Source organism: Salmo salar, chromosome ssa24 (genome assembly GCF_905237065.1).
Source record: "Salmo salar chromosome ssa24, Ssal_v3.1, whole genome shotgun sequence".
Classification (NCBI taxonomy): domain Eukaryota; kingdom Metazoa; phylum Chordata; class Actinopteri; order Salmoniformes; family Salmonidae; genus Salmo; species Salmo salar.
Window position 1 is genome coordinate 30471251 of NC_059465.1, and position 27322 is coordinate 30498572.

The 27322-nt window shown below is 43.7% G+C and overlaps 1 protein-coding gene across 12 annotated transcripts in view; it reads right to left on the reverse strand.

Annotated features, from left to right (window-relative positions):
- The window catches only part of LOC106585658 (acetyl-CoA carboxylase 2-like), a 63115-nt gene that overhangs the window by 16943 nt on the left and 18850 nt on the right, over positions 1 to 27322 (reverse strand). For 8 of the 12 annotated variants that reach the window (XR_006761771.1, XM_045706871.1, XM_045706872.1 and 5 more), the window contains 30 exons: positions 15782 to 15914; positions 15379 to 15517; positions 15086 to 15195; positions 14242 to 14323; positions 14027 to 14125; positions 13680 to 13789; positions 13257 to 13367; positions 12780 to 12989; positions 12412 to 12582; positions 12057 to 12218; positions 11798 to 11961; positions 11321 to 11471; positions 11087 to 11190; positions 10710 to 10791; positions 10234 to 10379; positions 10000 to 10150; positions 9731 to 9865; positions 7685 to 7831; positions 7207 to 7395; positions 6820 to 6920; positions 6632 to 6720; positions 6390 to 6514; positions 4164 to 4277; positions 3876 to 3989; positions 3688 to 3777; positions 3463 to 3581; positions 1405 to 1428; positions 632 to 802; positions 400 to 499; positions 4 to 111 (listed from right to left, as the gene is read on the reverse strand). Coding sequence is in view for 11 of the 12 variants with exons in the window: in XM_045706871.1 (XP_045562827.1) it covers positions 4 to 111; positions 400 to 499; positions 632 to 802; positions 1405 to 1428; positions 3463 to 3581; positions 3688 to 3777; positions 3876 to 3989; positions 4164 to 4277; positions 6390 to 6514; positions 6632 to 6720; positions 6820 to 6920; positions 7207 to 7395; positions 7685 to 7831; positions 9731 to 9865; positions 10000 to 10150; positions 10234 to 10379; positions 10710 to 10791; positions 11087 to 11190; positions 11321 to 11471; positions 11798 to 11961; positions 12057 to 12218; positions 12412 to 12582; positions 12780 to 12989; positions 13257 to 13367; positions 13680 to 13789; positions 14027 to 14125; positions 14242 to 14323; positions 15086 to 15195; positions 15379 to 15517; positions 15782 to 15914 (3751 nt within the window). In the remaining variant the exon portion in view is untranslated. Of the gene's footprint in view, positions 1 to 3; positions 112 to 399; positions 500 to 631; positions 803 to 1404; positions 1429 to 3462; positions 3582 to 3687; positions 3778 to 3875; positions 3990 to 4163; positions 4278 to 6389; positions 6515 to 6631; positions 6721 to 6819; positions 6921 to 7206; positions 7396 to 7684; positions 7832 to 9730; positions 9866 to 9999; positions 10151 to 10233; positions 10380 to 10709; positions 10792 to 11086; positions 11191 to 11320; positions 11472 to 11797; positions 11962 to 12056; positions 12219 to 12411; positions 12583 to 12779; positions 12990 to 13256; positions 13368 to 13679; positions 13790 to 14026; positions 14126 to 14241; positions 14324 to 15085; positions 15196 to 15378; positions 15518 to 15781; positions 15915 to 15990; positions 16178 to 16267; positions 16474 to 27322 lie in introns of those variants that run through there. The other 4 variants (XM_045706876.1, XM_045706877.1, XM_014172093.2 and 1 more) reach the window with 4 other exon arrangements.

Sequence of the window (27322 nt, forward strand, 5' to 3'; positions counted from 1 at the left end):
GACCTTAGACTGGGCGAAGGCAGCGAAGGCTGTGACCAAGGCATCGTCATTCTCTGTGTCCGCCGACTTGATGGACACATTGATGATATGGATAGGGTTCTGCCTCATGTTCTGCAGGTGCGCAGGGAAAATAATCAATCACAGCTTAGTGAGAAATCTCAGCCTTCCCCCTCATATACCAAATGATCCTCTTAAAGATACTCTATGAGATATACAGTTAATTAACATAGATGATAACAAAATAATATCAATGTCTTATATTATAAACATACAAATCTTTAGTATTTGGCAAATATATATTTTGGTCCATTTAGGGGATCCCTTGGGGGCGGCTCGCAAACACCACCAGAGTCAAAAGGTCTGTAAAGCCTGTGTAACACGATCCCATCACATGGTCACCTTGCAGTTGTCCTCCTCGTAGAGGCTGGGGCAGGCCTCAGAGAACAGCGGGCTCTCCAGGAGCGGGTCAGCAAAGCTGGAGATGACCTCGTCAAAGTTCCTGCACACACAGCCAGCGGATGGACACACTGGTCAGGTCAGGACAAGGCGTATTATTACCCTATATTACCCAGCATACATATTTCTACCATGCAAACCTGACACCCAAGAGTTGTTCTCTGTGTTATTTCACCTTTTAAAGTCTTCAAAACATTGGAAGGCCACCATGGCCCCCATGCGCTGACAGGGGGGAGAGAGTGCCCCTTCTAGGAAGAGCTCGCTACCCTGCCGCCTCATCTCAAACTGCCCTGTGCTGTTCACCGGCATCGCCACCCTGAGGGGAGGGAGGATACACTGGTGACTCCTGGGTAGGTTTGGGGTGGGCACAGAGAGCAATGTTCAGTTAAGGTTGGGGGTTGCTTTTCTTCAGCACTAGGCATGGTGAACAACCATCGACACAAATGAGTGTAGGCACTGGTGATCAACTGACAGCAAGTTTACATCATGACGCCAACAGCATACTGTACCTGTTGTCTTTCCACAAAGCATAAGACAGCAATATCTCTGTTCACTAGACACTTTTTTTCTTTGATAATATGTTTCATAATATGAACTGATTGACTGATTGTGTTTGATTGAAAGTGGTGGGGCAGATTACTCCAGTGGCCTACGAGGGTCAAATCAGCCTCTGGTAAAATACAGAATCCCCTTTTTGTCACAAAGGAATCACACAAGGTTTTAAAAGGCACAATGCATACTGTAGGTCAGACAAATTAAATGTGCCTCCCAAAAGCTAATTATCTCTATGAAAGTTAAGACAAACAATACACAACATTAGAAAGTCCTTCGGCAGAGGTTTACAGTTTCAAAAAGAGAGGGGGGAAAGCCATGCATTGCTAGGAGACATACACAGACAGAGCCAGACACCGTGTGGCAGGATGCCTGGAAAGAGGAGCTGTAATCTACCTGTTCAGAGTAGGGCTGCTCCCTCTGAAATCAGACAATTGGCAGGTGAATGTTAGCAGTGGATGATCCACCTGAAAGCTCTTCCTTTACCTCTTGCATTATTATTAGTTTCAAAGCACTTTATGACATACTCTAGCTTTGCACACATTAATAATCACCATGAAAAAAACAAGTTAAAAGCAGCTTATGGGTAATTGTATTTCTGTACTGTGTGTGATTGAGATCCATTGTGATCTTTCAGGTTGCATTCATGAAACCTGACTAAAAACAAAATAAGAGAGCAGAGGGAAAAGTTAAGCCTCTGCAATCAGGCCCAACTTTCAGTGAAATAGAATTTGTGCCACTTAGAAAATATTTTTTTCAAAAACAATCCGTAAGAAAAAAAAGAATGTTTTAAACAATAACAATGACTGAAGTCCTTTTCCTGGTTTGTGGAATCAGAGTGTTGCCACCTTGAAAGCAATCTGATATAACAGCAGTTCATCCCAATAGTTTACCTCGGTATGACTATTTGCCCCAAAGTGGCGGTGGGAAAACAACAATACTGAAGGTTTGTTCCAAAGGGCATACCACCCTGCATCTCACTGCTGGCTTGCTTCTGAAGCTAAGCAGGGTTGGTCCTAGTCGATCCCTGGATGGGAGACCAGATGCTGCTGGAAGTGGTGTTGGAGGGCCAGTAGGAAGCACCCTTTCATCTGGTCTAAAAAGGGCAGTGATTGGGGACATTGCCCTGTGTAGGGTGCCGTCTTTCAGATGGGATGTAAAATGGGTGTTCTGACTCTCTGTGGTCACTAAAGAGTCCATGGCACTTATTGTAAGAGTAGGGGTGTTAACCCCGGTGTCCTGGCTAAATTCCCAATCTGGCCATCATACCATCACGGTCACCTTCGGTAGTTGTCTTTTTGCACTGAGTCAATTCCTCACGCTGCTGTTTCCAACGTCTTATCATCGACTCATTAAGACCAAGCTCCCGTGCAGCAGCTCTATTTCCTTTTCCAACAGCCAGATCAATCGCCTTCAACTTGAAAGCTGCATCATATGCATTTCTCCGTGTCTTTGCCATGATGAGGGTGACAAAATGACTACCGTAATCAGAATGATGGGAAGTTTGAGAGCGCTCGATATAATCTAAACAGTAAACAAAAAAGTTGTTTGACCTTAACCCGTTCGGCAATTTCATTGGTCTAATGAAAGCTTCATGCCGCCAAAAAACTGAGCACGTCACAGAATGTGTTTTTTTTTAAGAAAAAAAAATTGAAAGCGGGAAAAATCCATATATTAGCCGCGTCATTGTTTAAGCCGCGAGGTTCAAAGCCTGGGAAAAAAGTTGCGGCTTATAGTCCGGAATTTACGGTAATCATCCCCAGCTTACAATTGGCTCATTCATCCCCCTCCTCTCCCCTGTAACTATTCCCCAGGTCGTTGCTGTAAATGAGAATGTGTTCTCAGCCAACTTACCTAGTAAAATAAGGGTAAAAAAAAAGGAAGAGGAAGGACAGAGAGGGTGTACTGCTCTGCCCAAATGGAAGCAGCAGACAGACTGTACCATGACCAGGGGTTACAGGCTTTATTAGTGCTCTCAGTATAGGGACTGAACGTCAATTGGCTCATTCGCTAACAAAGATACACACACCCCCCCCCAAAAAAACCCCCAGATACAATAGATTTCCATTCACATTGCTTAACATAATTAAAGCCTTACGTGGTGAATAGTGAATTAACTACAAACAACTTTTCTTTTGACACAGTTATCATAATGGCGGAGTTGTAACTTTGTGTTGTAAAGTAACTGTCATTTCTATGTCTGTTTTCGAATCCCCCAGTTTATCTCAACTCACAGACTTCTTACTGGTCACTTTTTGGCACAAGGGGAGATCTGGTAGCTATGGAACACTTGTACCTGGCAGCTATGCAACACTTGTACCTGGCAGCCTTGTATTGTATGTTGCAACGGTCACAATGATCTGAATTCCATAGCTGGGAGATAGGGTAGTGAGTTTGGTGTAGAGCCGATTTATGACGCTGGCAGAGAACTGGTGTCTGCCATTGGCTGGGTACCTGTTGGGGTGGGACGACGGCAACATGAACTGGAAGTCTACAGCACACGTCCCGTCCTGCAACTGGCGATGTTGGAGGCTGTTCAGCTCGTAAGCAATGTAGCCCCTGCGTACGTACACCTATAGGGAGGGGACAGCGGGAAGAGAACATAAGGGAGAATTTTTGCGAAATGATCTCCATCAGGATGAAGCCAAATCCGGTTTATCTGCTGTTCACTATGCTCACCTCCAAGGCAGCCATGCACACCACCCGGTTAGAGTGGTAGAAGAAATTAGGCAAAACATCGAAGATGGTGGTCTCAGACAGGATGAGTTTCTGCCGAGGGGAAAAGCAATATTATCCTTTAGATGTTGTGTAAGTCAACAAACAAAAAAATGCTGTTTTGCATACAGCGCAGAAAATATGATGCTCACCTTCAGGTTCTCTGGGCAGAACTGGTGCCCATATATGTCAATGGCAGACAGAAAGATGGACTCCACCTGGTTGTGCCTCAGTTCGTAAGAGGGCAGATGGGAAGCTATCAAAACCTGCAAAATACACACTTGTCCATGAATATCTGTTGCTTTGTAGCTACTAAACTGCCTATCTATCATCTTATCTGACTAAGGTTTTACCAGTCTGACTGAAGTCTTAGAATGTTGAAGAACGGTACACTCCATTGTGGGAAAACGTCATTCAGTACAAACAGTTGTGAAACGTACCTGTCTGGCACGCAGAGCCACCTTTGAGTTCTCCATCTTGTTGAGCTGTGTGAGCTCGTTCAGGATGGCCATCAGCTCGTCTGTTATGGTGGGGTCCCGGCCACACAGCTGATCCTAAACATCAGCAGGGATACACAACCCACTCCCTATTAGCATTAGAGAGATGTAAAACATGGCCCCAATACAACAAACTACATATGTAGGAAAACTGCATTGCGGGTTCACTGAAAATTCTTACAATGTATTATAAAGACAGGTGTGGTTTCAGAACCTGGTCTCAGAGCATTTCGTATTATTCTGTATGGTATGTATTCATTTGTGGATGTCCATCACCCATTTCATTTGATATATTACGAATTACAATTCGTATTATATGGTAAGAATTTGCAAAATGTACAATAAGTTACAAATTTGCAAAACCTATAGGTTTGAATTTGTAAAATGTATAATATTTTACGAATTTGCAAAACGTGTGATATGTTACAAATTCTAGCTAGGTGGCTAATATTAGCTAGCTGGCTACTGTTAGCTAGGCTAGGGGTTAGGGTTAAGTTTAGGAGTTAGGTTAAAGGGTTAAGGTTAGGGGAAGGGTTAACTAACATGCTAAGTAGTTGCAAAGTAGTTAAAAGGTTGCTAATTAGCTAAAATACTAAAGTTTTCCGTGATGAGATTCGAAAGGTTGCTAGACATTTGCGCTATATGCCCACCCCCCCAGTTATAAGCTCACCCCGCCCAACCACCCGACTTTCGTTTTTGCCATAAGTAACCATCGGTCTTATGTAACCATACCAAACGTAACATGTCATACTACACTGAACAAAAATATAAACGCAACATGTAAAGTGTTGGTCCCATGTTTCATGAGCTGAAATAAAATATCCCAGAAATCTTCCATACGGACAAAAAGCTTATTTCGCTTAAATTCTGTGCACAAATTTGTTTGCATCGCTGTCAGTGAGAATTTCTCCTTTGCCAAGATAATCCATCCATCCACCTGACAGGTGTGGCATATCAAGAAGCTGACTAAAAAGCATGATCATTACACAGGTTTGTGCTGGGGACAATAAAAGGCCACTAAAAATGAGCAGTTTTGTCACAATGCCACAGATGTCTCAAGTTTTGAGGGAGCCTGCAATTGGCATGCTGACTGCAGGAATGTCCACCAGAGCTGTTGCCAGAAAATGTAATATGAATTTATCTACAATTAGCTGCCTCCAACATTGTTTTAAAAAATGTGGCAGTACATCCAACTGGCCTCACAACCGCAGACCCCGTTTATGGCGTTGTGTGGTTGAGCGGTTTGCTGATGTCAACATTGTGAACAGAGCGCCCCATGGTGGCGGTGGGGTTATGGTTTTGGACGGCATAAACTACAGACAACAAACACAATTGCCTTTTATCGACGGCAATTTGAATGCACAGAGATACCTGAGGCCCATTGTCGTGCCATTCATCCGCCGCTATTACTTCATGTTTCAGCATGATAATGCACGGCCACATGACGCAAGAATCTGTACACAATTCCTGGAAGCTGAAAATGTCCCAGTTCTTCCATGGCCTGCATCCATGGCCTGCATACTCACCAGACAGGTCACCCATTGAGCATGTTTGGAATGCTCTGGATCAACGTGTATGACAGCAACGTCGCACAGTCATTGAACAGGAGTGGGACAACATTCCACAGGCCACAATCAACAGCCTGATCAAATGTATGCTAAGGAGATATGTCGCTCTGCATGAGGCAAATGGTGGTCACACCAGATACTGACTGGTTTTCTTATCCACACCCCTACTTTTTTTTAAGGCATCTGTGACCAACAGATGCATATCTGTATTCCCAGTCATGTGAAATCAATAGATTAGGGCCTAATGAATTCATTTCAATTGACTGATTTCCTTAAATGAACTAAGTAAAATCTTTGAAATTGTTGCATGTTGCGTTTATATTTTTGTTCATTTTATTTTTATTCAGTATAATTTCAGTGTCCCGGATTTACATTTACTATGCTACGTCTAGTCTATGAGACCAGGCTGGGTTTCAATTACCAATGACAAAGTCAAGCAGAGGAACAGCTTGCAGGTTGTGTTGGTTGACCCCTCCGCATAAACATTTGCGCAATGCATTTTCCTTTATAAAGATTGAGGCTGAATTGATGTTTAAGCTTCACTTGTTTTTCATCAAGTGGAGGCAGAGCTGTGGGTGTTAAGTTGAGAAAGTAGCCTTACAATAAGCATAGTGACCAGGATGTTCTTTTTGGAGACTTGGGCGTGAGAAAAGATGCTCTCCAGCACAGGGGTCATGTCAGGCTTGTACTGCTCCCTCAGGTTGATCACACACTTGTCGTAGTGAGCTGTTCACAAAAAGGAAAAATATTGGCATACCATGTATCACCACAATACAAAATAACTCATACAACAGCAGGATACAGTCTATGTCTTGATTATATCCACAGTGAAACACCAATCACCTTGCTGGAACTGCATCTCAACCTGTAGGTAACGGTTGAGCAGATCAAGCACCACAGACTTCATGTAACCCCGGATTCCACTGCGGTACCTGTGACACATTCATATCACAATCCACTAAAACATCATATATCTGAAGTCATGTCTGTTATGGAGTGATGATTCAGATGTGAAATAAGAGAAGTGGGACCTCTGCACCAGCTGGACGATACTCTGAGTGTTCATGAAGAACACTTCCCGGTCAGCCTTCCTCTGTAGGGTGGCCGCATGGCTGTCCAGGATACAGGCAATCTGAAATGGAGGGGGAACAAATTCAGCAGGCGTACTGTAGAAGGATTCACTTCATTAGCTGAGAGGTGGATGCAGTTCACTATGCATTTATTAAATTTCCAGTCCCAAGTCTGATCATGTGGTGGCGATTGTATGGTGCCTGACAATGACTGTAAGAGTTGGCAAGACAGCACAAACAGATCTGGGGACCAACCTGCTACTAAGGTACTCCGAGGCCACTCACTTTGGCGAAGTGAGAATGGTCAAACGGAGCATACCAGTTAGGATTCCAGGCTAAGTCACTCACCCTTTGGCTGGGGAACTGGCAGAGCACTGAGGTGATGTTGCTGGCATACTGGGCCATGACCTTGCGGATGGCCTTCTCCACACCGGGCGGGATACGGCTGGACACGCTGGTCATGATCTCCTGCAGCTCCAGCAGGGGCAGCGAGGGGTCCCGCAGGGTCTTCATCAGGGTGCCCACCCAGAGCTTCACCTGAAGGGGTGGGGGGAACATACTGTCATCTCACCCTCATATCACACCCTTGTCCCACAGCTCAATCAACATTCCCATTCTACAGTGTGCACAAGGGATGCAATTGCCCGCATTCCAACTTGTCTTTATAGCAATCTTATAAGATTTACGTGGTTCCGGAGAAGATAAAACACTTCTTTGGGGCATTATGCGATCTGATAATCTGCTCGACTACAATAATAATGTTGACCTGGAACCTTGCGGCCACTCTATTGGTATGTGCAGCGCTGCAGTAGGTGGAGGCCCCCACCTTGTTGCTGAAGTAGGGCTCGGTGAGGCAGTAGCCGTCCATGACCTTGACCAGGTTTTCCAGGACCATGTGGAAGACCTGGTGGATCTTCTCCCCCACAATGGGCAGCGGCTGCTGGGCTGGGAGAGGGGCCGTGTTCAGCTCCACCTAAGAGATCCACAGGAAGACAGAGATTAAGATATAAACCAGCCTTCAAAATGTGTAACTGACCACTGCGTCATCCCTGTAATTGACATGCTGACTGATGGGACTGTTGTGTAGGTGGGTTGTTGTCCATGCCTATGTGAAGGCGTGTGATTTACATGATGTACACTACCGTTCAAATGTTTGGGGTCATTTAGAAATGTCCTTGTTTCTGAAAGAAAAGCACATTTTTTGTCCATTAAAATAACAAAATATTTATCAGTAATACAGTGTAGACATTGTTAATGTTGTAAATGACTATTGTTGCTGGAAAAGGCAGATTTTTCATAGAATATCTACATAGGCAAACAGAGGCCCATTATCAGCAACCATCAATCCTGTGTTCCAATGGCACTTTGTGTTAGCTAATCCAAGTTGATCATTTTAAAAGGCTAATTGATCATTTGCAATTATGTTAGCACAGCTGAAAACTGTTGGGCTAATTAAAGAAGCAATAAAACTGGTCTTCTTTAGACTAGTTGAGTATCTGGAGCATCAGCATTTGTGGGTTCGATTACAGGCTCAAAATGGCCAGAAACAAAGAACTTTCTTCTGAAACTTGCCAGTCTATTTTGTTCTGAGAAATGAAGGCTATTCCATGCGAGAAATTGCCAAGAAACCGAAGATTTCGTACAATGCTGTGTACTTCTCCCTTCACAGAACAGCGCAAACTGGCTCTAACCACAATAGAAAGAGAAGTGGGAGGCCCCAGTGCACAACTGAGCAAGAGGACAAGTACATTAGAGTGTCTAGTTTGAGAAACAGACGCTTCACAAGTCCTCAACTGGCAGCTTCATTAAATAGTACTCGCAAAACACCAGTCTCAACAGTGAAGAGGCGACTCCGGGATGCTGGTCTTCTAGGCAGAGTTGCAAAGAAAAAGCCATATCTCAGACTGGCCAATAAAAAGAAAAGATTAAGATGGGCAAAAGAACACAGACACTGGACAGAGGAAGATTGGAAAAAAGTGCTATGGACAGACGAATCTAAGTTTGAGGTTCGGCTCACAAAGAAGAACATTCGTGAGACGCAGAAAAAAAGAACAGATGCTGGAGGAGTGCTTGACGCCATCTGTCAAGCATGGTGGAGGCAATGTGATGGTCTGGGGGTGCTTTGGTGGTGGTAAAGTGGGAGATTTGTACAGGGTAAAAGGGATCTTGAAGAAGGAAGGCAATCACTCCATTTTTCAACGCCATGCCATACCCTGTGGACGGCGCTTAATTGGAGCCAATTTCCTCCGACAACAGGACAATGACCCAAAGCACAGCTCCAAACTATGCAAGAACTATTTAGGGAAGAAGCAGTCAGCTGGTATTCTGTCTATAATGGAGTGGCCAGCCCAGTCACCGGATCTCAACCCTATTGAGCTGTTGTTGGAGCAGCTTGACTGTGGGAGGTGCTTCAGGAAGCATGGGGTGAAATCTCTTCAGATTACCTCAACAAATTGACAACTAGAATGCCGAAGGTCTGCAAGGCTGCAAATGGAGGATTCTTTGAGAAAAGCAAAGTTCGAAGGACACAGTTATTATTTCAATTAAAAATCATTATTTATAACCTTGTCAACATCTTGACTACATTTCCTATTCATTTTGCAACTCATTTCATGTATGTTTTTATGGAAAACAAGGACATTTCTAAGTGACCCCAAGCTTTCTTGAACGGTGGTGTATGTTTTAAACCTATTGCACTGCTATGTGATTTGTACTGTATTATGTGATAAGAATGCCTACTATAATAGCTGTGTTACAGGCTGTGTCCGAAATGGCACCCTATTCCCTATATAGTACAGTATATATATGGGATAGTGGGCCAGTTCAGATGCAGCCATATAGTTGTATTGCAGTAGGTGAGGGGGTGACTTGCTGGATGGATGCTGCTGGGGTTGTCCAGGTCCATGCGCGCCACCACACAGCCGGGCTCCAGCACCGCCCCATGCCTCTTCACATAGTGGACACAGCCAGACTCCACCACTGTCAGTGTCATCACCATCTTCATGACCTGCAGACGCAGCGCAGAAGTCAGTCGGCGCACGTACGCGCACGCACAAACAGGACTGATTACCCATGTAACTATCTAATTATGAAAACCAAACCTGTAGACATACAGTAAGTTCTTATGGAATCCTCGCTCACCTCGATCTCTGCATACGAGTTCCCTGCACAGATATGGCCTCCGTCCTCCACCAGGTACAGCAGGAGCTTACCAGCAGAGGACGACCTCAGCACTGTAGGGTCTTTCTCCTTCTCAAACACACACGTCTTGTTGCCAACAGTGATCCGGTAGCTAGAGGGTTACAAATACATATGTTCATGATGGCAAAATAATTGTCTTAATGGCCCATCCATCCACCCGACAGAAAGTCCCACCTGTCCACTTCCTCTTTCATGTAGGTGGTGTAGCTGCTGCCGTTGTAGGAGAGCAAGAGGCCACCGTCGCTCAGCCGGTGGACATCGATCTCAATGTCCGAGCCATTCATGATGACAACGTACGTGGTGGGGGACTGGCGAGCCACCTGTCAGTCACAAACAATGTTGAAGTCTTATTGGTTGATAACTCTGAGGGGCGAATCCTAACTTCCACTTGAAATGAATTTTTACTTAGTCATGCATTGATGTCAATAAGAGACTAAGTGAAAATTTGACTGAAATTACCATTCGCCCCTGATCAATCAAATGTATTTATAAAGCCCTTTTAACATCAGCAGATGTCACAAAGTGCTGTACAGAAATCCAGCCTAAAACTCCAAACAGCAAGCAATGCAGACGTAGAAGCACTTATCCCTGAGAGGATAAGATCAAGTCATGACAGAGAATGAGAAAGGTGTAATGAGAGGTCTTCGTACCTTGAGGCAGTATTTGATCCCCTCATAGACCAGGTCCACCTCGACAGTATTGAGCAAACTGGCTGCAGGCAGCACCTGGCCCCTACAGAAGGACATTTCACATACTGGATTTAGACAGGTGTACAACATCACAGCAATAACACATTGGACCGACAAAGGTGATATTCGGATTCTCTTCCTTCTCCCCAGGTATCTACTTGTTCACTCCCCCTAAAGGATTTATAAGCATTGGATTGGTTGTAACAAATATGGGACAAAAACACTCCATCTAACTCTATGCCAATCCTAAACTCTTTCAGCCTTGAGGGTGAAGTAACAATTGCACACTTCAGGGAGAAGGGGGGGGTGAGAATGTGGATTGGGCTATAGAAGGCCACCTTTCCAGTGAGTGCAGGAAGTCAGACATGCTCTTCCTGAAACTGGCGTCCGCCACGTGTAACGACCCGCAGACAATGCCCAGCATGGTGTCTGGCCTCTCCGCCTTCAGGGAGAAAACACACACGTTGGAGATGTTTTCACACACTGAGACGTTGGAGATTTGTTTTTAATCAACTGTAGTCTTACAGGATTGACTTTAAGATTTACGTTCATATTCCACAAGGGTCCTCTACCTGAACTTTATCCGCGATGAGATTATCCAACCAGCCGGTGTCGATGTCGTTGTTCCTGAAGCTCTCTGTCTCCAGCAGCTTGATGAGGTACTCCACCGTGGTCCTGAAGTCCCCACGGATACACAGCTCCTTCATGGCCACCACCATGTTCCTGTACCACCACACAGTAACCACCACTACTATCACCCCTCAGGTACGGTAAGACACCAACACACAAACCACCAACTCATGCAGAATTCCAAATGGATCTGAGCCGAGCCCATACACCCAAATCACTCCTGTACATCTGAGAGCACTTTGATAATAGCTTCATCTTGCCTTCTGATTGGCCAGGTGAAAATGTCACCATATTGCTTCCACCTATCGTATTCTCTCAGGTCTACAGGAGTGGTTAGGGAGTAGGGGCTAGCGGTCAATAGGGACTTCATCAGAATAACTGATAGTCTAGTCTACAACACAAGGCAAGGAAGGACTCACGAAATGGCCTCCTCTCGGTTCTCCCCCCAGGAGAAGCAGTGGCCGAACTGGGAGTCAGCAAACTCGTGCAACCCCCCGGTAGCCCCGACACTGAAGTAGCCCCACACGTTCTTACTGCTGCAGAAGTTGAGCTCCTGCACTGTGCCCGAGCTGGGCTTGAAGCCCTGCGAGTGACAAGGAAGGAGGACAGGTCAGAGCCTGCAGAACCCATGCCATCTCCTGTTAAGAATATGGCCGGTCAGCCCTGTAGAATGCACACCTCGTCTGGGTTCTCGCTGGTGATGCGGGCCGCGATGACGTGTCCCCGGGGTCTGGGTACACAGTCGGGGGCCTCAAAGTTGATGGTGGTGTCCCCCCAAGGGGTCTCTCCATAAAGCATGCGGATGTCTTTGATCCTGTGGAGGGGGATCCCCATGGCTATCTACAACAAAGGAGAACGACCAAGTTAACATTGTCTATTCCCAAGGAACTATTCACAGTTCCTAAAGCTTTCAGAACATCTCAACAACCACATTAATATGACATTTTACTGAGATTGCGAGAAAAAAAATGGAATGCGACCATTAACTAAGTCAAAGGAAGAGATTAAACCCTGATCTCTGGCTGCTGCGTACCTGTAGCTGGGCGGCGGGCAGGTTGACATCCCCAATCATCTCTGTGCAGGGGTGTTCCACCTGCAGACGGGGGTTGAGCTCTAAGAAATGGAAGCTCCCGTCTTCAGAGAAGAGGTACTCCACGGTGCCTGCGCTCACGTAGCCCACCATCTTAGCCATCCGCACTGCATACTGACATGGGGGAGGGGGCTTGTGTTCATTAGGCACCAAGCGGAAGATAACTGACTAAAACAGGGAGGGATTACATTTTCCCTTTTGTGCCCTAATGAACAGTGAAATGGCCAAAAAAAGGGTATCTAAATGTCAAAGTGGAGAATCGTCATTACAATGGAGAACACAATGACAAGGAAAGGCCCTCTATGTCTCACCTGCTCCATGTGCTCAAAGGTGGTGGAAGATGCTATGGTGGCCGGGGCCTCCTCAATGATCTTCTGGTGTCTCCGCTGGATGGAGCAGTCTCGGCCAAACAGGGAGATGGCGTTGCCGTACTGGTCGGCAAGGATCTGGACCTCCAGGTGACGGGCATGCTGGGCCAACTGCATGACGAAGATGGGCGAGCCGGGCACCTCCGCCTGCACCTGAAGATGGATGGATCCATCAATTTGTATTAGATGAGGGTAAAACAAAGTTGTGCTAATTATGGACATGACATCCCCATGCAGTGTGTGTGTGTGTGTGTGTGTGTGTGTGTGTGTGTGTGTGTGTGTGTGTGTGTGTGTGTGTGTGTGTGTGTGTGTTTTTCAGCTATTATGGGTAGCCTAGCTGTGTGGATGTGGATTCAAATAAAGTATGTATGTAAAATGTGTGTGTGTGTGTGCGCGCATGTGAAATGCGACGACACAAACCTGTCTAAAGAAGCTGGCAAAGTCCTCAGCGTTGTCCACCTTCCGGATGCCCTTGCCCCCTCCTCCTTCTGACGCTTTTATCACCACCGGGTAGCCAATTCTGTCTGCTCCCTTTCAGGGAAAGCACATTGAAGACGAAAGGATATTCAGCAACCCTAAACTTGAAATCCAATATTTTATTGTTAAAACCAACGCGTTTCATCTTCAGTTTGCTCCACTGTTCATGAACCTTGGTTTAAAAGCGAGTTAGGGACAGCATTTCCATTGCTCGGGAAAAAATACATTGAAATCCACCGTTTCAGACATCTTAAAGGACATAATTTCAAACAGAGTGAATTAAATACCTCTCCAGTGACTATTTGTCATATGCTGCAAAGGATGTCTCTATGGTTTCAGCATTGGCGATGGCGTGGAGATGCTTACCGCCAGTCCATCGTCAACATCACGCACGCAGCCGTGCACGTAGACCTCTGGAGGCACGCTGATCACGTGGCCGAGCCTCTGATCCTCCTCTGTCCAGTCTACTCTCAGACCTACAGCACACGCAACAGACAATAACATGAGACCTAACTCAGGACAAATACACTGTTATGACAGAGTATAGAATAGTACAGAATCATCTTCAAAACCACTAGTGTTAAAACACAACAGTCAGTCACCCAGTCAGAGTCCTAATACTGTCTGTAAGTCTTTTGTAATACCAGAGAAGGGGTTAAGATGCAAGGATGGGGGGGGTCTGGGGGTAAGTGTGCAGGCAGGGGGTATATCACCTGATCCACTCCAGGGCAGGGTGGGGATGTCTGCGCTCTGGGCCACGATGGAGGAGGCCACCTTATCACCCAGGGCCCACATGGCCTTACTGGATGGCCCTGAGACACAGGCAAAAAAAACAAAACATATCTACATCAACACAATGAATGGTGCTTGTGTTGTAACGCGAGTTAACCCTTCAATAATCCACAAACGGCTTCATGCCGGGCTGTACCTAAGAAGGAGATTCCGTTCTTGTCCAAGAGCTCAGGCAGTTTGGGGTTCTCAGAGGCGTGACCCCATCCAACCCAGACCGCCTGTGAACAATAAGAAAACCGAGATCAGAGTCGGAGTCATGAAAATATAATTACTAGAAGGGGCAAAGCCTCTCAGACCAATTTGACAGCAACATTCATCGGTGCACTCAATATGGCCGCCGGTCCACCCATCATAGAACATTGTGACTTGATTTGGGATTGGTAATGTCCCTTCTAAGTGTAACCGTGTAGGTTCTGTCCCTCTCTTCGCCCCAACCCGGGCTCGAACCAGGGACCCTTGCACACATCAACAACTGACACCCACCAAAGCATCGTTACCCATCGCGCCACAAAAGCCGCGGCCCTTGTCGCACAAGGGGAACTACTACTTCAGGTCTCAGAGCGAATGACGTCACCGATTGAAACGCTATTAGCGCGCACCACCGCTAACTAACTAGCCATTTCACATCGGTTACACTCACCCCCCCTTTGACCTCCTCCTTTTCCGCAGCAACCAACGATCCGGGTCAACAGCATCAATGTAACAGTGTAGGTTCCGTCCCTCTCTTCGCCCCAACCTGGGCTCGAACCAGGGACCCTTGCACACATCAACAACTGACACCCACCGAAGCATCGTTACCCATCGCGCCACAAAAGCCGCGATGGGTAACGATACTTCGTGGGTGTCAGTTGTTGATGTGTGCAAGGGTCCCTGGTTCGAGCCCGGGTTGAGGCGAAGAGAGGGACGGAACCTGCACTGTTACATAAGCAAAAACGAATTCTCCTGTGGGTGAGAGTGGAGATGGAGGAGCACCGTCTGACCTGTACAGGGATCCTCTTGGCGATGTCCACTATCAACTCTACGTTGGCATAGTTGTTGTTGTTGGCGCCGCCGGGTACGGGTACATAGTGGTCCGCCATTTTGATATACTCTATAGAAGAGTCACACACATACAGTCACATTAGTTATTCGTGAGAAGTTCACACGGAAAGCATTTCTTTGGAGTAATTGAGTGACTCGCTGTCGACTTTATCTACAGATGTGCCAAGAGACACAATGAGGAACAACCATCTGGAGCTGACGATGATGACCTGCTAAAACATGTCTCACTGACCTGCGTTCGCTTTCAGGTCCTCGGGGGTGACCATCACCACAAAACGGATGGTCCTCTCATTCCGGAACATCTCATAGGACCAACGGCGGATGGAACGCATACATTTGACCGCCGCTATGCCATTATTAGCTATCAGCACCTTGTGAAAGATAAAAAGTGTGAGAGAGAGAAAGAAAAAAAGAGAGAGAAAGAGAAAAAGCGAGAGAGAAAGAGAAAAAGCGAGAGAGAAAGAGAGGGAAAGAAAAAAAAGAGCAGAAAGTAAACAGTACTCAACTCAACTTTTGACACTATTTTCTTGTCTGTTGCTCGTAGGAGGAGTAGTTGAGGAGTTTAGTCAAGAGAGACACACATTTAGTGACACACATCCAAAAAAGCCACAGACAGACAGGGAGGGATATCTTACCTTATCTATCACACGGTTTCCACCGAAGCGGGTGACAAACTCAGCCGGTGAGGCCACGGTGAAGTCTCTTTGCAGCTCAATTTTTCGGTGCTCGCGACCCTTCTTCACCAGATGTGGGTGAGACATGCTAGGCCTGGAAAGAGAAAACATACAAGTGGTTGTCCAAAAGCACAAATGCCTCACGCTTTTTATAAATATTTCATACGTACAACTAAAGTAAAACGTCAAGCAACTGGCAATCAGTCATTTCTGTGTTGGGACAAATCTCTGCATCATGTAAAGTAGGTCCCGGTAAATTAGGAAGTAGGACTTCTAGAAGAACATTCCCGTCCAGCAAGCAAGTTCACCAACATCGGACTCACAGGCCAAACCCAGAACAAGGAGGAAACAGCAGCATTGGACCTTCACAGCAATCAGCCAAAGTTCAGTCTCTACAGAGGGTAATGGTTGTGCTGTCACTGCTCAGGTCACAAGTGCATGTCTTACCTTCTCTGTAAGCCAAACATTTTGTCAGCCATATCCTACGCAAGGTGTTCAGTCTACTGTGACAGACAAATGTTTTAACTCGGTGACAATCTAACAGCCTGCAATACAACATACATGCTAATCCTCTCAGTTACCTACAGAGGTGCCTCAGACATGCCTGGTAATGCACGTATAAACAATGCTCCCAGACCACAGAGACAATCAAAGGTTAATGTGTTATCAGCAAAAATACATACCCTAGTTACTCAAGCCCTTAATCCTATCAGCGGTGGCAGAGCATTTTACCATCTCTCCATTGTGCCCAACCACCAAAATGTTTACATGGACCAAGTTCATATGAAAAATATATGATAATGGAAACAATGCTAACAGCACTCAGTTAGGCTGACACGTAAGCTTCAATAAAATAACTGATACTAACAAGAGCAGTGTGCAGGTTTCGCTTTTCTTTAAAGTTATCTCTTTGTTACCATGTACCTGCAACAGGATAGCTCAGATGTGCCAGTGACATTTTTAATTTTGAACTGCAGTCAGTTAAAAGTAACCTGGATATAGGTTATCATTTTCAGTTCAAACTGATCACATGATGAATAAATTAGAAGCCAGACTCTCAGAATATCTGCCTATATTATTGAAAAGTGACATGAGAGGGCAAAATAAAACAATATAAAGTTCACTACCGAGAATGATCAAACACTAAACAATACAGGGGTAATTCCAAGGTAATGGAATTATGCTTTGACTCATACCAAACAAAAAAAACTATGATTTCAAAGTTGAACAAACCATACAATTCTATGCAAAAGGACTACTTTTAACAATTTGAAAAGAAAAACGTGCTAAAACTAATTTAGTGGAAGAACTGTGCCAATGCAAACTTTGGTAATGGAGTTACGATAAAATCTTCCTCAGGTTTTTATGCTAACATGTGGTCCAAAAACTCTTAAATACTGTATCTCCTCCGAATTAAGATTTTAAAAAGTCTGCAAAAAGAATGGGGTGTCAGCTATGACATACACTACCGTTCAAAAGTTTAGGGTCACTTAGAAATGTCCTTGTTTTTGAAAGAAAAGCAACAACAAAAAAATTGTCCATTAAAATAACATCAAATTGATCAGAAATACAGTGTAGACATTGTTAATGTTGTAAATTACTATTGTAGCTGGAAACGGCAGATTTTTTATGGAATATCTACACAAGCGTACAGAGGCCCATTATCAGCAACCATCACTCCTGTGTTCCAATGGCACGTTGTGTTAGCTAATCCAAGTTTATAATTTTAAAAGGCTAATTGATCATTAGAAAACCCTTTTTGCAATTATGTTAGCACAGCTGAAACTGTTGTGTTGATTAAATAAGCAATAAAACTGGCCTTCCTTAGACTAGTTGAGTATCTGGAGCATCAGCATTTGTGGGTTCGATTACAGGCTCAAAATGGCCAGAAACAAAGAACTTTCTTCTGAAACTCGTCAGTCTATTCGTTCTGAGAAATGAAGGCTATTCCATGCAAGAAATTGCCAAGAAACTGAAGATCTCGTACAACGCTGTGTACTTCTCCCTTCACAGAACAACGCAAACTGACTCTAAGCAGAATAGAAAGAAGTGGGAGGCCCCGGTGCACAACTGAGCAAGAGGACAAGTACATTAGAGTATCTAGTTTGAGAAACAGACGCCTCACAAGTCCTCAACTGGCAGCTTCATTAAATAGTACCCGCAAAATGTCAGTCTCAAGGTCAACAGTGAAGAGGGGACTCCGGGATGCTGGCCTTCTAGGCAGAGTTCCTCTGTCCAGTGTGTGTGTTCTTTTGTCCATCTTAAGCTTTTCTTTTTATTGGCCAGTCTGAGATATGGCTTTTTCTTTGCAACTCCGCCTAGAAGGCCAGCATCCCAGAGTTGCCTCTTCACTGTTGACGTTGAGACTGGTGTCTTGCAGGTACTATTTAATGTACCAATTTAATTGGTGATCTGCTAGCCAGCTGATGGGAAATGCTGCAAATCATCTTTTTAAATCTGTGAATTGTTTGCAGGACAATACAATCTTTCCCGAAAGGTGTGGAAGTAGTAAATTGTAACATTATCTGACTAAAAACGTTAGAAATTCAGCTGTCCATTTTCTGCTCAATGTAGGCTGGCTTGCAAGTCTGGGTCTTCCTTTCCTGTGGAGGTCCTCATGAGAGCCAGTTTCATCATAGCGCTTGATGGTTTTTGCGACTGTACTTTAATAAACTTTCAAAGTTCTAGAAATATTCCGGATTGACTGACCTTCATGTCTTAAAGTAATGATGGACTGTCGCTTCTCTTTGCTTATTTGAGCTGTTCTTGCCATAATATGGACTTGGTCTTTTACCAAATAGGGATATATTCTGAACATCACCCCTACCATCACCCCAATCAGTTGTGTCACAACAACTGATTGGCTCAAACGAATTAAGAAGGAAAGGAATTCCACAAATTAACTTTTATCAAGGCACACCTGTTAATTGAAATGCGTTCCAGGTGACTACCTCATGAAGCTGGTTGAGAGAATACCAAGAGTGTGCAAAGCTGACATCAATACAAAAAGGGTGGCTACTTTGAAGAACCTCAAATATATTTTGATTTGTTTAACACTTTTTTGGTTACTACATGATTCCATGTGTTATTTCATACTTTTGATGTCTTCACTATTATTCTACAAAGTAGAAAATAGTACAAATAAAGAAAAACCCTTGAATGAGTAGGTGTGTCCGAACTTTTGACTGGTACTGTATATGAAATATATTTACATTTTTACATTTTAGTCATTTAGCAGACACTCTTATCCAGAGCGACTTACAGTAGTGAATGCATACATTTCATTTCATGCATTTTATTTGTACTGGCCCCCCGTGGGAATCGAATCCACAACCCTGGCGTTGCACACACCATGCTGGCGTTGCAAACACCATGCTCTACCAACTGAGCCACAGGGAACTTGTATAACACTAACATATCTTGATTAGATAAGTATTCAATTCCCTGAGTCAATAAATGTTAGAATCACCTTTGGCAGCAATTACAGCTGCGAGTCTTTGTGGGAAAGTCTCTAAGAGCTTTGCACACCTAGATTGTACAATATTTGCAAATTATTCTTTTAAAAATGATTCAAGCTGTGTCAAGTTGGGTGTTGATCATTGCTAGACAACCATTTTCAAGTCTTGCCATAGATTTTCAAGCAGATATAAGACAAAACTGTAACTAGACCACTCAAGAACATTCAATGTTGTCTTGGTAAGCAACTCCAGTGTATGATTGGCCTTGTTTTAGTTCATTATCCTGCTGAAAGGTGAATTTGTCTCCCAGTGTCTGTTGGAATGCAGACTGAACCAGGTTTTCGTCTGTGCTTAATTCTATTCCATTTCTTTTTATCCCCCCCAAAAAACTCACTAGTCCTTGCCGATTACAAGCATACCCATAACATGATGGAGCCACCACCATACTTGAAAATATGAAGAGTGGTACACAGTGATGCGTTGTTTGATTTGCCCCCAAAATAACACTTTGTATTTAGGACTTATTTAGGATTGTAATAACAAAAGGGTTTGAATGACTCAAGACATTTCAGCTTTTCATTTTTTTATACATTTTTAAAAACATAATTCCACTTTGACATTATGGGGTATTGTGTGTAGGCCAGTAACACAACATCTCTATTTAATCCACCTTAAATTCAGGCTGTAAAACAACAAAATGTGGAAAAAGTCAAGGGGTGTAAATACTTTGTGAAGGCTCTGTAGCTAGCTAACCAAGACCAACTGGAATGCCACACTCAGCCTTCAAGTGCCTTTAGCAGCACTGCAGTCAAGTAAACAAACTCACAAATTGCTTCCTGAGGTCTAAAATAGCTGGACAAGAGGGCATTGAACTGATCATTGTTCTATTGACTACTATTACAGAGAAAACAAAAAAACACTACAGCTAGTGTGCCGTTATTGATTACATGCCCCCCCCACCACTCTTTTCAGTGTAAATACAGCTTCCCTGTTGAAGTTGTCAGTGATATCAAAAATGTTACAGCGACTAAGTTCACAACCTATAAACCTGTATCATAATGTGTCCTTTAACAAACATATTATCGATCCTGTGTAACACTGAAAAGAGACAGTGAGAAGTTCTTGTTGATGGCACTACTTTTGCAGTGGCCATGAGTCGACACCTAAAGTCACCAGAAATGTGGAAAAGAAAGGTTTGTTGAAAGAGGCTATCGTGCTAAGCAAAGATCTGTGGGCAGATGGCTGTATTACACTCTAGGGTTCGTTTCTGGATCAGACCACTATTTTACAGCTTGAGTTGATTTCGGGGTGTGGTTCGATGCAGATGTCTCATGTGTGTGAGGGTGTTTGCATGTGGGAAGAGTTAGCCAAATTCTTTCGCCAATTAGCTTCAGCTGGCTGTTGTGCGACCGTAGCAAACTTGGTTTGACTTTTGATAGCATATCTCTGGGGCTAGTTAGGGACCATCAGTAAATGAATTACACAATGTAAATTAGACAATATTTTCATGTTGGACACCTTTTAGTTCTCATTAAATGCTTTCAATATTTGTATATGAATATCTACAATTTAGTTGGTTTGAGGTTAAGTCATAGAAATTTGGAGCCAATATAATTGTAACATACAGTATTGTCTCATGGTCCCTAATTACCGCAGGCATTACAATTGGCTTGCGTGCAGCTGCGCTCCGAATTTATGATTACTTATGTGCTGACAGCTGTAAACAGGATTGAAATGAACCCAATCTTAATTTACATTGTGACATACTCATGTACAAAACTCTGCTTTGGACCAGACTGACTTTATGACCATAATTATTTACACTTTGTAGTCAATTTTGACAGAATAAATGTTTTTGACTCATATCGATGCCACGTAGGCTGTTTTCCAAATGAGAAGTTGGTTTTTAGGAGCTTTTTATCATTATATACTGCTCAAAAAAATAAAGGGAACACTAAAATAACACATCGTAGATCTGAATGAATGAAATAATCTTATTAAATACTTTTTTCTTTACATAGTTGAATGTGCTGACAACAAAATCACACAAAAAGAATCAATGGAAATCCAATTTATCAACCCATGGAGGTCTGGATTTGGAGTCACACTCAAAATTAAAGTGGAAAACCACACTACAGGCTGATCCAACTTTGATGTAATGTCCTTAAAACAAGTCAAAATGAGGCTCAGTAGTGTGTGTGGCCTCCACGTGCCTGTATGACCTCCCAACAACGCCTGAGCATGCTCCTGATGAGGTGGCGGATGGTCTCCTGAGGGATCTCCTCCCAGACCTGGACTAAAGCATCCGCCAACTCCTGGACAGTCTGTGGTGCAACGTGGCGTTGGTGGATGGAGCGAGACATGATGTCCCAGATGTGCTCAATTGGATTCAGGTCTGGGGAACGGGCAGGCCAGTCCATAGCATCAATGCCTTCCTCTTGCAGGAACTGCTGACACACTCCAGCCACATGAGGTCTAGCATTGTCTTGCATTAGGAGGAACCTAGGGCCAACCGCACCAGCATATGGTCTCACAAGGGGTCTGAGGATCTCATCTCGGTACCTAATGGCAGTCAGGCTACCTCTGGCGAGCACATGGAGGGCTGTGCGGCCCCCCAAAGAAATGCCACCCCACACCATGACTGACCCACCGCCAAACCGGTCATTCTGGAGGATGTTACAGGCAGCAGAACGTTCTCCACGGTGTCTCCAGACTCTGTCACGTCTGTCACGTGTTCAGTGTGAACCTGCTTTCATCTGTGAAGAGCACAGGGCGCCAGTGGCGAATTTGCCAATCTTGGTGTTCTCTGGCAAATGCCAAACGTCCTGCACGGTGTTGGGCTGTAAGCACAACCCCCACCTGTGGACGTCGGGCCCTCATACCACCCTCATGGAGTCTGTTTCTGACCGTTTCAGCAGACACATGCACATTTGTGGCCTGCTGGAGGTCATTTTGCAGGGCTCTGGCAGTGCTTCTCCTGCTCCTCCTTGCACAAAGGCGGAGGTAGCGGTCCTGCTGCTGGGTTGTTGCCCTCCTACGGCCTCCTCCACGTCTCCTGATGTACTGGCCTGTCTCCTGGTAGCGCCTCCATGCTCTAGACACTACGCTGACAGACACAGCAAACCTTCTTGCCACAGCTCGCATTGATGTGCCATCCTGGATGAGCTGCACTACCTGTGCCACTTGTGTGGGTTGTAGACTCCGTCTCATGCTACCACTAGAGTGAAAGCACCACCAGCATTCAAAAGTGACCAAAACATCAGCCAGGAAGCATAGGAACTGAGAAGTGGTCTGTGGTCCCCACCTACAGAACCACTCCTTTATTGGGGGTGTCTTGCTAATTGCCTATAATTTCCACCTGTTGTCTATTTATTTGCACAACAGCATGTGAAATGTATTGTCAATCAGTGTTGCTTCCTAAGTGGACAGTTTGATTTCACAGAAGTGTGATTGACTTGGAGTTACATTGTGTTGTTTAAGTGTTCCCTTTATTTTTTTGAGCAGTGTATTTCTGTCTCAACCACACGTTTCCCAAACAAGGAAAATAAGTAGTTCGTACTATTCCAGTTCCACATGACGGTAATCAAGGTTGTAGAAACATCTCAAGGATGATCAATGGAAACCCGATGCACCTGAGATCAATTTTTTGTCTCATAGAAAAAGGGTCTGAATACTTATGTAAATAAGGTATCGTTTTTTATTTGTAATTCATTTCCAAAAATGTCTAAAAACCTGTTTTTGCTTTGTCATTATGGGGTAGTGCGTGTAGATTGAGTTTTTAAAATCCATTTTAGAGTAAGGCTGTTACGGAACAAAATGTGGAAAAAGTAAAGAAGTCTGAATATTTCCTGAATGCACTGTATAGTATATGTGGTTCAAGTGGACGGTACCATACACGCACCAATTTCGCCCCTGGCAACGTTATGCTAAACTAACGGCCATGGTACGTTACGAGCAACACAGCCAAATTAAGAAACTCTTGGCACTGTCACTGACTACGAAGAGACCTGGGGTTAAGTCTGCTCTCAAAATTTGTTCTGCTGCATAGGAGAACGCTTTCATAGCCTAGCGAGTCTAACAGCTATGCCTAGGCTATTATGAGGAAAGGAACGTTCAGAATCGGGAGGAGCAAATCTGTGCCTAATGGTAGGCTAAGCCTATGATGACCTTATCGGATGTGCTTTACTAACAGTATTTATAAAGGCAACTATCCTTCTAATAACTGTCGTACAGTACCAGTCAAAAGTTTGGACACCGACTCATTCAAGGGTTTTTCTTTATTTTTTTTTACTATTTTCTACATTGTAGAATAATAGTGAAGACAACAAAACTATGAAATAACACACATGGAATCATGTAGTAACCAAAATATATTTTATATTTGAGATTCTTCAAAGTAGCCAGCTTGCCTTGACACCTTTGCGCACTCTTGGCATTCTCTCAACCAGCTTCACCTGGAATGCTTTTCCAACAGTCTTGAAGGAGTTCCCACATATGCTGAGCACTTGTTGGCTACTTTTCCTTCACTCCGCGGTCCAACTCATCCCAAACCATCTCAATTGGGTTGATGTCGGGTGATTGTAGAGGCCAGGTCATCTGATGCAGCACTCCATCACTCTCCTTCTTGGCCAAATAGCCCTTACACAGCTTGGAGGTGTTTGTTGGGTCATTGTCTTGTTGAAAAACAAATGATTGTGGGACTATGTGCAAACCAGATGGGATGGCGTATTGCTGCAGAATGCTGTGGTAGCCATGCTGGTTAAGTGTGCCTTGAATTCTAAATAAATCACTGACAGTGTCACCAGCAAAGCACCCCCACACCTCCTCCATGCTTCACTGTGGGAACCACACATGCGGAGATAATCCGCTCACCTACTCTGCTTCTCACAAAGACACAGCGGTTGGAACCAAAAATCTAAAATTTGTACTCATCAGACCAAAAGGACATATTTTCACCGGTCTAATGTCCATTGCTCATGTTTCTTGGCCCAAGCAAGTCTCTTATTATTGGTGTCCTTTAGTAGTGGTTTCGTTGCAGCAATTTGACCATGAAGGCCTGATTCATGCAGTCTCCTCTGAACAGTTGATGTTGAGATGTGTCTGTTACTTGAACTCTGAAGCATTTATTTAGGCTGGTAACTCTAATGAACTTGTCCTCTGCAGCAGAAGTAACTCTGGGTCTTCCATTCCTGTGGTGGTCCTCATGAGAGCCAGTTTCATCATAGCACTTTATGGTTTTTGAGACTGCACTTGGAGAAACTTTCAAAGTTCTGTATTGACTGACCTTCATTTCTTAAAGTAATGATGGACTGTTGTTTCTCTTTGCTTATTTGAGCTGTTCTTGCCATAATATGGACTTGGTCTAGGGCTATCTTCTGTATACCACCCCTACCTTGTCACAACACAACTGATTGGCTCAAATGCATAAAACACATTAAAAGTTAATTTAACAAGGCACACCTGTTAATTGAAATGCATTCCAGGTGACTACCTCATGAAGCTGGTTGAGAGAATACCAAAAGTGTGTAAAGCTGTCATCAATGCAAAGGGTGGCTACTTTGAAGAACCTCAATAATAAAACGTATTTTGATTTGTTTAACACTTTTTGTGTTACTTCATAGTTTTGATGTCTTCACTAATATTCTACAATGTTGAAAATAGTAAAAATAAAGAAACCCTTCAATGAGTATGTGTCTCCAAATTTCTGGACTGGTACTGTACGCGAGTACACCCAGTTGAAAATAGTTAACTTGGGATCAGGAGACCACGGGGCCTGTGTGTGTGTGTGTGTGTGATTCCCACGTCGCATCAATTGTAGAAAATAACAAAAAGGCCCATGAAAGGCACAGAATATGCCCCCACATTACCACCTTTATTGATAATGTTTCGATCCACATCTTCATCGTCACGTCAAAAAGGACATATTCCACCCCACATGACCATTACGCACACCCGATTCCAACCCCATTTAAGCACATGTAAATGGAACTTCATTCCCTTTTCATGCACTTTTCTCTATGCATATTCTGAACTTAAGCATGAGAATAGCATGCTATTCACCTACTATTCATTCAGGGGTGGAGATTGAAAAAATTAAGATGTAGTGGAAATATTCTGACCTTGACCTAATTCCCTCATAACTCCACCACCTTTATGCAAGAGGAAACCATGTTTAAGGTTGAGCGAACCTGCCGGTTCCAAGTGCAAAAAGCATCTCTCTTTTTTCCGATAACAACATTCTCCATGCACTGTATTTTACAACTTGATAAGAGCTATTAATAAGAGCTAGGTAAATGAGTAATCTGTTTGGATAAGGGGATTGAAAATTTAGACGACAATTGTTTTAGATCTATGACCATATGATCACTGCAGATTAATGTGAAACCAGTCACATGGTGGCAAACTGAAGAATATCAACATATCACCTTTTCCACAGTGAAGTTTATAAAATGTTGTGCCATTATGCAGAATGAAAAATCTTACAGCCTTTTAATTTACAGGGATGGGAGCTCTTGAATGTCTTAATTTGAGGCTACCCCAACTCTCTCCGTTTCCTATTTCTATCATGTTAAATATTAGCCACTATCAGGATCAACCCTCAGAAGGCCTAATAACAACACATATTCAACTGCCATATTTACTTTTTGTTCCCTTCAGTTGGTATTGCCTACATTATCATTCAATTTAATTACATTCTTTCATTTAATTCCTCTGTAAAACATTGTCATGGCCATGTGATTGTTGCTGTGGATCAATAGTAACAGTTCATAATATCAAAAATGTATGTAAAAAAGACAGGTAAGCTAATTAAATCGTTATGGTGCGGCGCGCAGACCAAGCCATAACAGTTTGAACCCGACACATGGCACAATACTTGGCTGTGTCAGTTGGCCCAGTGCCATGGTTAATGCAGGCTATAGAGGAGGATATAGCCTACTATTGTACACTATTCTCCCTATTTTAATTCTATGTACACTAATCTTCAACAATACCATGGGTTAAAGAACTAAATGTGGCAATTTTATGAATGAATCAAACCACTGTAAATCTTTAGGATCCAACTATTTATCAGTTGGTATTGAAACAGACCAATATGCATAGGCTATATTTAGATGGCTTTATTTCATTGATCCCTATTTCTGAACCTGTTCTTTGATGTATTCTAGTCTGTTGTCAAAATTCTATTGAAAGGGATGGCTGATGATAAATGTACTGAAAACCCAATTGAATGAAAACTCCACAAGAAAATCTGTTGGCCAGCAAATAGGAGGGTTTCACTGTTTGAATTACATTTATTCAGCACGAGCAAGGGAACCAAGCCTGCAAAGCCCGTTATGCACCGACATAAGAGAAGTCTGAATACTAACTACTGTGAAGTGCATAAGAAAGGCATAATTTCCTAAGTCGGAATAGGGCCCATGGCGCATAGTAGGTGTGGAAACAATTCAAACATGGCTATACAAAAATAACTTTTACTGGATAATCAGCCATCACTAATCAGTGTTACAAAATAATTACATGCATAAATACCAAATCGGGCAGTTACAACCCAAGCTGCAGTAAAAATTATTATGTTGAAAACTGTTAGAATACCTGCCCACAAGACCATCACATGCAGGCGGTGGTCGTAGATATAATAACACATGACCTACTTCAAAACAACTTGTGTACCTTTGGTAAGCTGGTATCCATGATTTGACATATACATGTACCATAGGCTATTTACCTTAGAAAAGGTCTGATGTGAAACTCTTAGTTAAGACCTTTTGGTGACCTAGTGGTCAAACGGTGTATCCAATACAACACTCTTATCAATGTCTCCCCACCTCCTAGGAACCTTCACATGTTCAAGACCAATGTATCTCAGAGAGCTAATGTTGTGATGAGCCTCCATTAATGTGCAGCCACAGGGTTCCTCTGATCAAGAGTGTTCATATTACTCTGCTATCCTTATTTTTAGGGATCGTTTCATTTTTCCTACATAGCATAGAGCACAAATACACTTTATAAGGTAAACCACTTATTTTTTTTACCTGTAGGCCTA